The sequence below is a fragment of the Danio rerio genome, chromosome 24 (assembly GCF_049306965.1).
Source record: "Danio rerio strain Tuebingen ecotype United States chromosome 24, GRCz12tu, whole genome shotgun sequence".
NCBI classification, from domain to species: domain Eukaryota; kingdom Metazoa; phylum Chordata; class Actinopteri; order Cypriniformes; family Danionidae; genus Danio; species Danio rerio.
The window spans coordinates 34,198,155-34,212,019 of record NC_133199.1 but is presented as its reverse complement, the minus strand read 5'-3'; the positions used below and the strand labels follow the sequence as shown (position 1 = coordinate 34,212,019).

At 38.4% G+C, this 13,865-nt stretch overlaps 1 protein-coding gene and 1 long non-coding RNA gene across 3 annotated transcripts in view; one reads left to right on the top strand and one right to left on the bottom strand.

The window, feature by feature from the left end:
- The window catches only part of LOC137489259 (uncharacterized), a 65,852-nt gene that overhangs the window by 16,111 nt on the left and 35,876 nt on the right, over positions 1-13,865 (bottom strand). Inside the window, exon 6 of the long non-coding RNA XR_012399466.1 lies at positions 5,580-5,690. This is a non-coding gene — a long non-coding RNA (uncharacterized lncRNA). The remainder of the gene's footprint in view (positions 1-5,579; positions 5,691-13,865) is intronic.
- The window catches only part of plppr4b (phospholipid phosphatase related 4b), a 43,683-nt gene that overhangs the window by 19,733 nt on the left and 10,085 nt on the right, over positions 1-13,865 (top strand). For both annotated transcript variants that reach the window (XM_073940920.1, XM_009297550.5), the window contains exons 3-4: positions 2,740-2,869; positions 5,467-5,662. Coding sequence is in view for 1 of the 2 variants with exons in the window: in XM_009297550.5 (XP_009295825.2) it covers positions 2,740-2,869; positions 5,467-5,662 (326 nt within the window). In the remaining variant the exon portion in view is untranslated. The remainder of the gene's footprint in view (positions 1-2,739; positions 2,870-5,466; positions 5,663-13,865) is intronic.

Below are 13,865 nucleotides of genomic sequence, written 5' to 3'. Positions count from 1 at the left end.
TCACCGTGAGCAGAAGTCAGTGTGTGTGTGCGTGTGTGTGTGTGTGTTTGTGTGAGTGTGTGGATTTGAGAAGACGGGGAGGTGAAGTGAAGCAAGTGCGATGGACAGATCTGGAGCAGATTAAGGGATGGATGTGTCTTTGATGCACAGTGACAGGCCTGCTTAAGATGGGCATTAATACAGAAGTGTGCAATGATCAAAACGGCCGCTCTCTGAACCCGAGTGAGAGCTCACTGCATTACAGCTCATCAAAAGTCTGCATTTACACTACCGGTCAAAGGTGTGGGATCAGTACAAGCAGGGATGCAAAAATACATTGAAATGTATTTTAAAAAATAAAATGCCAAATACCTTAATTTTACTTGTATCAAAATAAAACTACAAAATGCAGCAGCCACAATTGTATAAAAACAAAATACTGTATTTTAAAAAATACAACTAAATGCTTTTTCAAGGAACCATATAGGGAATATCTTCGCTAGCCTTCAACCAATAGGCATATTCGATCAATCCCTTCATCATTAAACTGACTTTCCTTTTCATTTTAGCATGCATTTTTTGCAAATTTCATACAGAAAGTCCTGTCTTGAAGATGATCTCTTTATGTAAAAACCCATCTAAAGCAGATAATGAGTTGGAAATATATACTATATCTCTTGATTGTGTTTCCATCCATTGTGTAGCCAGTGAAATCTCTTAACAGTCTTATATTTTAAAAGGGTGATAATTGAAGAGAGTTTTCTTTTTTGATTTATGGATGTAATTTTTTATTGAAATCTTGAACACTTAATGTAAAAACATGATTTCAGAAAACTGGTGCTGTGGATGGCGGAGGGGTGTCGCAAACGTAAGTGAGTGGAGTGGGGGTGTCGCGGACGAAAGTGAACTGGGTTGAGGAGTCGCGGAAGAAAGTGAAAGTAAACAGCGGATGGAGGATCAGGGAGGTTGAGGAGGGGGATCGGTAAATCGGCTGGGGATCCAGCGTTTTCTAGCACAAATTAAGCCCTTAACAATTATATATATATATATATATATATATATATATATATATATATATATATATATACATACATACACACACACATATATAGATGTGGCCACTGGGACTGCACAAGTGACTGAAGGTGACCACACGCAAACATGCAGTGTTACGTGGTACTACATAAAATGGTTTAACAAAAGAAAGACATGACCAGCAGGGGGCAGTTATGTAACATAGTGAACATACTGAACTGATATAGGAGCGCACACATTAAGAACCACAAAGGAAATTTAATAGGCTAATCATGATTGTCTCATCAATAGTACCATGAGGTTTTTTTCTGATGGTTTGTTCACTGAGAAGTACATTTTCAAAATGTTGTGGATCAACTAAATCACAATTTAAAAACGTTTATATATAAAATATTTAACAATAAAGACATTTTTTTAAATATTTCAAATATTTAAGTAAAGTCAATATTATAAGGCCCTTCGGCACTGTGGCTCAGGGGTTAGCACTTTCGCCTCACAGCAAGAAGAACGCTGGTTCGAGCCTCAGCTGGTTCACTTGGCATTTCTGTGTGGAGTTTGCATGTTCTCCCCGTGTTCACATGGGTTTCCTCTGGGTGCTCCAGTTTTCCCCAAAGTCCAAAAACATGCGCTATGGGTGAATTGGGTTATCGAAATTGTCTGTAGTGTATGTGTGCGTGTGTGTGTGTGCGCGCATAAATGTATGGGTGTTTCCCAGTACTGGGTTGCAGCTAGAAGGGCATCCACTTCGTAAAACACATGCTGGAATAGTTAGCGGTTCATTCCGCTGTGGTGATCCCTGTTAAATAAGAGACTGAGCTGAAGGAAAAAAATTATTATTACCCCATAATATTTATTTTTGTTGCCTACATAACTTGTCCCATGACTTGCTTTATTAACCAAACTTGCCTAGTTAACCCATTTATGTTCTGTCTGTTACGTTTCAATGAGAGTCAGAGAAGATCCAATAGCAAGTGTACAAGTTTATTGTGAAGACAAATACAAATAGTGTCAGGCTAGACGGACACAGGACGCAGGGCAGGAAACAGAACGGGGAAAACCAGATCCAGATTACTCCGCAGGGCCTGAGCACAGACACACAAACATGAGTGATAACAACGAACTGACACAGACACACAAAAGCGTCGCCCAGATATAGGCACCATGATGAGCCTCAGCTGGCGAACTAATCAGACCAACTGAATGACGTCATAACACGTGAGCCTAACAAATCCACATGGATAACCAAAACAAAACAAACCCACGTGATCAACATACACTCCGGAGAAACGCACAAACCTGCAACCGTGACACTGTCATCATGACAAAGATAAATAATTTAGTTATTAAAATGATTGTTTAAAAGTATATTACTAAAATCTCTCTGCTAAAAGCACATGGAAATACATTTTTTCATAGGAGGGCTTATATTTTTGTTTAATTTAACTATATGCAAAAGGAACAGTTGTATTAAATTGTAACAATATTTAACAATTATACAGTTAATACTGTATTTTTGATCAAATAAATGCAGCAGTGAAGAGCAAAATAGATTTACTATAAAATCTCAGATCCACAAATGTGCCCACTAAAGCACGAGTAAAAAAGGCCATTAGGATTGCTCTGTAGCTTCACTTCTGTGTTTGGTGTCATGGTAAGAACAGTGCAATCTGAGAAGAGCACATCTGATCCAGCCCTGCATCTGAACTGCTGTGTTTGTGTCCACAGATCATGATCGGAGAGGGGATTCTGTTCTGCTGTCTGTCCCGAGCTCAGTGTGGAGGAGGAGCTGAAGCCGATATCAACGCCGCCGGCTGCAACTTTAACTCTTTCGTCCGCCGTGGTGTCAGGTTTGTGGGTAGGTCACATTTCCAAGAGATCTCTTTTCTTCAATCCTGATTAGAATTCATTCTTTTTCAGGATATATGGAATGTGCATAATTGTGTGGCTAACATTCTATAATGTGTCAAATATGCAAATTCTGTCATCATTTGGGGCAGCACAGTGGTCGTTGGTGGTTCACTCCGCCCAGGCTCGGCGCCAGGATGTCATAACTGAAGGGGCATTTTAATCCCATAGGGGGGCACGGAGACCTGTTGACTGATTTTGGCCCCTCTTGTTCCTTTCATTTAGGCCAGGGGTGTCCAAACTCGGTCCTGGAGGGCCAGTGTCCTAGAGAGTTAAGCTTCAACCTTAATCAAACACGCCTGAAGCAGCTAATCAAGCTCTTAGACATACTAGAAACTTTCTGGCAGGTGTGTTGAAGCAAGATAGAGCTAAACTCAATAGGACACTGGCCCTCCAGGAGTTTTTGGACATCCCTAATTTAGCTATTTATTCACATTTATTATTACTTTGCATTTCTGTCTAAGTTACTATACTTAGGCAGTAACAAACTTTTTTATAGTAATAAAAATATGCACAGTTTGCATTTACTGATTTTATCAATGAAGGTAATGCAACGATACCATTTATTAACGCAGACAGATCATGGCTTCAGCGCCAAATGAGTGCTTTAAATAATTTTTATTCTCTTGTTTTATTTCAAATAATAGGCCTATTAATGTTTAAAGTTTTAGGTAAAGACCTGAAACTATGCCCACACATGCAAGCTAACCTACGGTAAGACTATTCGTATAACTGGTAAATAAATATAGTGAAATCAGCGTAACCGTGTCATTACGCTTTTAATGTAGCTTATTACCCAACCAATATCAGCGTTAGGAAACAGTAAAATGTTACAATCTAATGGCATTTAAAATGTGTGTGTGTATATATATATATATATATATATATATATATATATATATATATATATATATATATTTTTTTTTTTTTTTTTTTACATTTTAATGCATTAGTATAACCTGAAAAATTCAGTTATTACGGTGAAAATTACACACAACTCATTAGGCTATATAACTTTTTTTTCATCATTTTAAAGGTAAAAATAAAGATTTATCTTAGGCTATCATAAGTGAGTTTTTTTCCTTAATGTTGTCATTTACAACTGTAAACTTGACTTTGCAGACCGATCATCTTTAAACGCAAAAGGCATTTACAGTTGAAGTCAGAATTATTAGCCCCCCCTGAATTATTTGCCCCCCTTATTTTTTCCCCATTTTCTGGTTAATGGAAACAAGATTTTTTCAACACATTTCTAATCATAATTAATAATAACAGATTTATTTTATATTTGTCATGATGACAGTAAATAATATTTGACTAGATATTTTTCAAGACACTTCTATACAGCTTAAAGTGACATTTAAAGGCTAAACTAGGTTAATTAGGTTAACTAGGCAAAATGGGGTAATTAGGCAAGTTATTGTATTGAAGCTTAAAGGGGATAATAATTTTGTCCTTAAAATGGCGTTTTAAAAATTAAAACTGCTTTTATTCTAGCCAAAATAAAACTAATAAGACTTTCTCCAGAAGAAAAATATTATCAGACATACTGTGAAAGTGTCCTTGCTCTGTTAAACACCATTTGGAAAAAAAATTTAAAAAGAAAATACATTTCAAAAGGGGGCTAATAATTCTGACTTCAACTGTAAGTGTCCTAACTTGACTGCTGCTGCATGTTTCTTTGCAAAACTGTTAAAGTGCGCTTTGGAGATGTCAAAATGAAAGCAAACATTCAAAAGGGTTCTGTGTTTTGTCAGTTTTAACTTAATTTTTATAATATTAATAATAATAATGAATGTAATAAATTAAAACATGAATTATAGTGTAGATTACTGTGGGACTGTGCAGTGAACGAAACATTTTTATTAGGCTACATGTCCCCTAACTGAAAAACTATAATGTGAAAAAGACTTGCAGTTGCAATTTTGCTGAAATTAATTTATTGGCGGATTTCTTCTGCGTTTTTTTCCCTGTTTGAGCTCAAGAGGGTCGTATTTAAAGAATTAGTTAACGAAAACATGCAAGGAATTAGGCTGCTCATCTCATGTCATCCACTAGTCCAGTTTTCTCCAGTGTGAGTTGAGTGTGCCTCTGCCGCCGTGTAGCCGTGTACACGCTTTAAAGGTTATAAATGGGATTCTTTTAGAGATTCTTTCTGAGGGGGCAATGCCGAAGCGCCGGGCCTGATTCCGCTGTTGCGACCCCTGATAATTAAGGTACTAAGCCAAAGAAAAATGAATGAATGAAATCATAAAGGCGCTTATAATAATATCCAAACCATTTTTACATTATTTATTTATTTTATTCCAGCTGAACTAAAATAAATAAGACTATCCAGATGAAATTATATAACTGGAAATACTGTGCCAACTTTCCTTGCTCTGTTAAACATCACTTGGAAATTCGAAATTGACAAAGATTGTCAATATCACAGGAGGGCGAATGATTTTTTCTTCAACTTTATAAAGAAGAGGTCATCAACATTAACATACTTCTAAGTATTTACCAGTTATTGGTGTATCTCATTTACTTTCATCTTTTGTTCAGGCGTTCATGTGTTTGGTCTATGTGTTACGGCTTTGATTACGGACATCATCCAGCTGTCGACAGGCTACCCTGCGCCGTATTTCCTGACGGTCTGCAAACCAAACTACACTCACCTGAACACGTCCTGCGAAGAGAGTTTCTTCATCCTGGAGGACATCTGTTCTGGACCTGACGCCGCGCTCATCAATGCCAGCAGGTACAGATCTGACTCTGCAGACCGGCAGCTAAAACAAGGATATAAACAAGCTGTTGAAAAAATTATGTAACTTTTTACTTGAAGAGGGTGTTTATAAGACTTAATAAGACATCCATTTGAAAGCTAATTTTTGTATGCATGCTTATGACAACTGTCATTAAGTGTCATTTAGCTCAGTTAAGTCATTTTAAATGCAAAGATGACATTGTATGGAGTGTCTTTATGACAATTTGACATTTTCAAATGCATCATAATGTGATTTTAACTTGAAATTACCAAGACAACGTAACTTAATAAGTTACCACAAATCTATCAGAAATGTGATTGAAATGATGCCATGATATATATATACAATTCTGTCTAGTTTTTAAATCTGATTGGCTGATAGCTGTGCGATATTCTGCAATATCAGAACTCCTACAGCCTTTTTACCCTTTGTGTATTACTCCGCCCACATACAGCCAGCAAAAAGCAGACACTCCAGATATAAAGTTTAAAAGATGCACGCTCAACTGTTTAACTGTCAGCTTATGATTTGAATCCGGAAGAAAGTAGTTCCTCATACAAAAGGGTTTTTGAGACTCTCCATGTTTGATTTTGTTTTTATATACACAATTATGCCATCAGACTGTTGTATAGCAGTGCGATATGGCTGTATATTGGCCTGCGGCCTCGTGCCAACGCACGCATCCCACCAGTGCCGATATACAGCCATCCCGCACTGCTACTCGTGTGATATTGCTCATACATATATATATGGCAGATTTAAGTCCATTACTTAACTAATTTCAAAGAGCACGTGATATGATTGATCACAGCTGGTCTGTCATCTGTAATTATTAGTAAGCCAATCGTATTATTCCAAACTCACTATAGCACTATTCCATATCTTCATTTTATAAAGAATTCCCCATCCACACCATCTCCTCTTCCTCCTTTACCAGGGGGAGCTCTTGAGAACTATCTGATCTTGTACCCCCTTACATGCTCATTGACCAGGCAAAGCCCTGGGCTCAATTATCTCTGAGCTCAGGGTTCTCTCCCGGAATAGCATGCCAAACCTGGTATTATCATCAAGTTTGAACTTTTGAAATGCAAAGATGTTATTGTTGTAATATATGTTATTGTTTGAGATTGGGTTTTTTTATGACAACTTGACATTACCAAGAAAGCATAACTTAATAAGTTTCTATAAATCTGCCATAAATGTAATTGTAATGAGGCCATTATAATATAAATGAATGAGATTTCTTTATGCATGCTTATGACAACTGTCATTAGGTGTCATTAGCAGGCTAGTCAGTTTAAATGCAAAGATGTAATTGTTTAAGATGGCTTTGTCATCACAACTTGACATTATCAAGACAAGATAGCTTGTCATAAATCTATCATAAACATAACTGTCATAATGCCATTATAATTGTGTCATTAATTTTATAACAGCATCATTAATACTTTCTTGACCTCAAATACAGTGTTACAAATTTTGTGTCATTAAAATGTCATTAAATATTAGTCATGCGGTTATCAAAGTACTTGACAGAGTATTGACACTTTTAGTGTGAAATTTTAATAGCTAATTTTCTTTGCTCCACTAAAAAAAGTGAAGAGAAAAATATTTATGACCCAATTATTGTTATGATCACCAGCAATATAGCAGTTGCAGATCGCTGAAGAATCACAATTCTGCCACCGAAAAAAAAAAAGACAGATCCCGCCATGCATCTCACACACACCAGTTCCAGTTCTCTCCCTGATTGCACACACACACAGCAGAAAGCTCATCATAGGCTGATTGCCTGGACTTTTTAAACCTCTCAGTTTCACACACTCTTTGCTGAGTCTTGTTTCTGTTTAGAGCATCACGTAAGTGTTATTGTCACCATCTAGCTTCCGGCTATTCCCCTTAATAACCAGTAGAGGGCGTCATCAAAGTATTAGAGATTCACCAAACTCCAAGGCCCATAATCCTGTTCTGATGCTGATTACTCAACAGCTGATAGTAATCCCTATTCGCACATTACAGACTCCCAACATCAGTCCTGTGTAAAGTCTTGTTTTGCCCGCAGACAATTCTGAGCATTTATCATTCTCCCGGGCTGCGTTCCTGTTACTAACCTGCTTGTACATTAGACTGTGATTTCTGCCTGCCCCAAAACTTGCCTCTTTTATCGTATAAGATTCTAAGCAGTCTGCCCTGACCATTGCCTGAAGACTTGTTTATGATCTCTCTGTTCGCCATGACCATGTTGCTTTGTTTGACTACGCTTGCTTTACTGCCACGTTTGCTGTCTCAGTGACTTACCCTCATTATTCTGCAGTTTATTTACTGTGTGACATTAATAAGTCTACTTTACAGTTATCCTTGTCCTGCCTTCTTGTGTTTTTGACCTTTGCTTTGTTTTGCGTTTTATGTTGTTTTGCTGCCTAACCTGACTATTTGCCTGCTTTTGACTACGCTCTTGGATATCCTGTTTGCTCCTGTTTGACCGTTGTCTGCCTGACAATTCGCTCTTAAATAATGCTGTGTTTGGAAAGACCTCTGTTTGCATGTGCAGCCTTACGTAAGAGAAACAAGACTCAGCAAAGTGTGTGTGAAACTGAGATGTTTAAATACTGCAGATAATCAGTCTATGATGTGGAAGAGGAAGTTCCTAAGGAGGATTTATGGACTGAAGCGTGACCAGAGTAAATGGCGGATAAAGAATAATGCAGAAGTGGCAGACATGTATGCGAAGCCAAGCTTGGTCACAGAAATAAAGAGGGACCGTATAAGATGGCTGGGCCACTTATAGAGACTCCTCGAACAAAGAGCTGTTAAAAGAGCATACAAGCTAAAACTAGAAGGAAGGAGACATCCTGGTAGGCCACGGAAGAGGTGGATAGATGACATAGAAGATGATCTACGTACCCCAAGAGTGCATGCTTGGAGAAAGCAGGCTTTGGGTTGGGTAGGCTGGAGAGGAGTGGTGGAAGAGGCCAGGGCCCTACACGGGCCGTAGCGCCACCGGAAGAAGAATCAGTCCATGATGTGCATCTAGCTGTGTGCATGCAATAAGGGAGAGAACTGGAACTGGTGTGTGTGAGGTGCATGATGGGACCGTAGTTCTTTTCATTGGCAGCTGCTAGATCGCTGGTAATTATAACAATTATAATGGTCTCATTGCAATCACATTCAGTCATGTTGTCTTGGTAATGTCAAGTTGTCGTAACAAAAACATAGACAGGTTATTATGCATTTGGAAATGTCAAATTGTCATAAAGACATCTCAAACAATGTCATCTTTGCATTTAAAATGACATAACTGAGCTAATAACACTTAATGACAGTTGTCATAAGCATGCCTACTATCTCATTCATGTGAATGACATGTATTAGGTCATGATTGTAAAGATGCCATTAAAGTTTTATGAACACCCCTTCAACTAAAGTGTTGCGAAAATATATATGAACACTACTCAAGTGTGAATTTGCGAAATTCAGGGATTTATACAACCTAAACAGACATGAGAGCTGATACAGCTCAGAAGAACAGCAGCTGTAGATTAAAGGAACAGCTTTTGATGTCCTTTTTAATAAGGTTGGTTTTGAAGGGAACGGACGTGGCTGTGAACCATCTCTGCACTGATGTAGATCCACTAAATAATAAAGTACTGTAGTGGCTTATGAATTTCTGAGTATACAGTATACTGACACAAATACAAAGATATGGTTTAGCCCATTTATGACTCCAGCTCGCTGTTGACTTCTTTTTTATCATACTGAGCTGTAGATCAGCGAGTATAATCCAGTGCTTCAGGCTCTGAAAGTCTAAGTATCGTGGAAGCTCACAAAATCTATTCCCTAGATGCTTATATTTACTGTATGTCAGAGATATATACTGTAGGGTGTCATATCAGTGCTATTTGTGGTGATATCCTGCTTATGACGCAGATGTGTAAGCTTATTAAGATGCAGACACATTTTAGGTTCACCATGGGAGTCTCTGAAAGAGCCAATAGCTATAGGCATAAACAGCTTCTCTCTATAACATTCAGATTAGTAATTACTAATCACACAAAGAGAAGAATGTGTTGCCTGCTGATAGTCAGACTGACTGTCAATATAAAAATCGAGGTTACATAGTTTTGCACATTTTTTCAGTCGATTTCTGGGTCTGGCAGGAGCACTTTTATTTTAGCTTAGCACAGATCATTGAATCGGATTAGACTTAGCATCGCGCTCAAAAAAAAATTCCAAAGGGTTTCGATAGTTTTAATAAAGCAGGTCTTTAATTTTAGCAGGCCTAAGGTACTGCTGACATGAAAATGTTCCAGATGTTGTTAAAATCTCAAACAATCTAAATAAAAATAAACCAAAAAACAATTTTTTTTTTCAAAAATTATGCAATGTGTAATAACACCCAAATGACACAATCGCAAGTATAGTTTCGATTTGCAATTTAATTTTGTAGTTAAGCTTAAGCTCAATAATTTGTATTGTAGCTTCTTACTGCTAAAATGCAGTGAGTAGAACTGAAAAGATATTAACTTATATAAGAAGACAACTTTGAAATTGTACTTGAAGACACTCCTCGTATAGCCGCCTGTGGTGCGTTTTTAGGTGCTGATTGTTGTATTTCCTTGTGCTGTGATAACAATTAACCCTTCGCTATGCCACGCCCAAAAACCGCCACCCACCAATCGTGGCCTAGCAACTGTAGCTACGCGCAGGGGCTCTGTCAAGCTTTCGAGCGAGTGCATATGGATTGTGCAAATCTGATACCCAGTATCCTTAAAGTTTGGACGGGATGGTGGAGTTTTTTCCCTTTTCAAAACCTAAAACCCAGGAGGAGAAATGCCAGCGAGGATCAAGCTGTGTGAGGGGCGCTAATGGAGCGGAGCCAAGTTAGTTTTTTTTTGATATTCCAGACACATTCAGACAGTGATAGACCCTAAACAGATCTAAACTGTGTTTCCTACAAAAACACAACGCTGGTTATTTTTTATTCCTTTTTTTTCGCTCGATATTGTGAGTAATGCTCTGTTTAAGCCTTCGCCATAACGTTAGTAACTTAGTCATACTTATAGCGAGTAGATCATAATGACATGAGTTATTGATCCGGAAAATACAAATCTGCGAATCTGTTTCTAACTTTACTGAGCTTCATATTTCCATCTATTTCAAGCTACGAATATTTACAAATCAACAGAACAAAACCGAGATATGATCACAAACTGAGCACTTGCGATTGATATAATTTACCCCCAACTGATTTTCAGTTATTTATAAAGAGCACACAAACATACTGACAGTAATAAGTAACTTACTGTACATTGTTATGGGTCAGTGATGCTAATATTCGGCACAAATCTATCAGTTTTCCCTTTCTGGCTGTTCTTTCTATGAATGAACTATGTAAAAGCACTGTTTATGCCTGTTTCCTCGTCGGTTAGTAAGGCTATATTTCATTGCAGAACAATTAATCTATCAGGCTTTTTGGCTAAAAATAGAGAACTCACGGTTTCATTTGTTATTAGTAGGGATGTAACGGTATCAGAATTTCACGGTACGGTAATACCTCGGTATGAATGTCACGGTACGGTATTTATTGAATCATTTACAGGAAAAAACAAAACTTATGAAAATACTCCAAAAAAGTGCCAAAAGTGTCAATGACATACAAATTAGCCATCTATCTGTAAGCTTTGAAACAGGAACTTCAATTTTAATAACAAAAAAATATTAAACCATGTAAAAAAATTAAGTTTCAATTTAGTATTGTTGAAAACTCATCACATTCAACATTTAATCACTCACTCACTTAGATAGAGAAGGGTTTAAAGGAAAATTATCATGTAAATATAATCTGGTAAAAGCTGGTATCTCTGGGCATTTACAATGTCCCCTGCAACAGAAAAAAACCCTCTCATTTGGGACTGAGGTTTCTGGGACAAGAGAGATATGACTTGGCCCAGGTTGTTAGCAATGGGGAACGTTGTGCATTGTCTTCCCCCCACTTGAGGACAAACCATGAGTAAGATAGAGGTCTCATGTCTGCATCAATCTGAACAGTGTGCTGTGTCTCTGCAGTCCCCATGACTGATTAGTCGTATTGCCCAACTTGCAGGCACGTTCACACACAGGGCTCAACCTGTGCAGTGCACATGCCCTTTTTAGTCTTGAATAGAAAGTGCCCTTCCAAAATGATCAAAAGTGCCCCCGCGATGCGACATACCCTCCGTCCCCGCTTTACAGTACGCGTGCGACAACACAGCTGATTAGAACTCGCGCGACAACACCACTTTTCAGTACGCGCGCGGCGACACAGCTGATAAGAACTCGCACGACAACACCACTATTCAGTACGCGCGCGCGGCGACAACACCCGCTTTAGGGTTTTCCAGCTCTTTTTGATCCCCGCTTCTAGCAGCACACTCCATTTCCGCATTACTGGATCTGTAGCGACAACAGACCGCAAGGGATTATGGCCAAGCCTGGGCTGATGGGAAATGTAGTTTCCGGTACCTCCCGTTCGCTTCATTCGCCTGAGCAAATTTTCTCAGAAGACCTATAGTTTTACCGAGTCATGCGACTACGGTAATATCGAAAAAAATTAATATTGCGGTATGACGGTATTTACAATACTGTTACATCCCTAGTTATTAGTAGATTATTTTTAAATTTCACCACTCCTGCTGAGCATGAGCAAAGCTGTTGAATGGTTAGCATAAGAGGCGGCTAGGCTAAGCTAACATTATATCCCTGGCAATGTCTGACACCTGCGTACACACATTGAAAAAGCCGTGCCAGGCACAAAAGCTTGACAGGCACAGCAACAGTAACTAAGGAGGGCGGGGCTTAGCAAAGGGTCCATTCTGTGACAGCTCTTACAAATTACCTGGTTTTGTTTGCTGACTGTGACTTTGAAACCAAGATATTTCCATATTACTGACATGCTGTTTTTCTTTGATATTAATTTGTCTATTAATGCTTCTGAAGCGGCAGATGTCATCATCCCACTCGTTCGCGATTTCATGTTTGTTATTTACTGTGGGCTTTCCGCATAGTTTGGTTGCGGCTGAGCGAAAGTGTTCTCACTCAATTGGCTAGTAAGACTGTCTATGGGTGGGGGATGTTGAATAATACTTCAAGGGTTCACACTTAGCTAATGATTGATTATAAAGCTTGTTTGGCATACTGTCCCGGGAGAGAGCCCTGAGCTCATAAGATCCTTGAGCCCTGGGCTCCCTCCCGTTTGCAGGGCAAGAGGGAAGTTTGAGCTCAGGTAGATCTCGAGAACTCCCCTGTTGTAGTAGTTAATGAATAGTTAGTGATTTTTCTAAGGGGTAACTACTTAGGAGCATGTCTATGGTGCAGATTTGGATTAGTCAATTAACTTAAGTAGCATGTTTTTGGACGGTTTGAGGAAACCGGAGAACCCTGGGGGAACCAACATAAGCACGGGGAGAACATGTTAACTCCGCACAGAAATGTTGAATGGCTTGGCAAGGACTAGAAACAGTGACGTTCTTGTTGTGAGGCAACAGTGCTAAGCACTGGACCACCGTGCCACACATCTAGGAAAAGAGGAGGAGTAGGGGTGGAAGAGGGGATTCTTCAAAACAAAGATGGCCTTGATATAAAACTTAGAGCATTTATTGTAGCTTAGTAGTCATCTGATTGGTGAATCATAAACTGGATAATGTGGGACAAGCTGCAAGCAATCAAAAGCACGTGATCCTCTCGAAATTAGTTTATAAATAAACAATTTCGATTAATCGCACAGCCCTATACTATAGTACTGAAATGTATTTAATATTTTGTATAAAAGGTGTTTTTTTTTTTTTTTTTTTGGCAATGACAGCTTTAGGACACATCTTGTATGAAGAATGGAGTCGCAAGCATTGATCAGAGTTTTAAAATCTTGACTGTTCTGTAGGTCTCAATTCTTATCATTAGTTATTTTCAATTTAATTCAAGTCAGCTGATTGGCTGGGCCATTCTAGTAGCTTTATTTTATTTTCTGAATCAAAATGAGAGTTTCTTTGTCTGTGTTTGGGGTCATTGTCTTGCCACATTATCATTTGATAATGTAGGTGTGTAGACAGATAATATTAATCAACACTGAAGCGGGGCAGGACTGCTGAATAACTCCAAGATTTTATCTACTGTCTGGGCTTTCCATGCCTCCATTTTCTCATGTGTTCAAGACATTTTCCC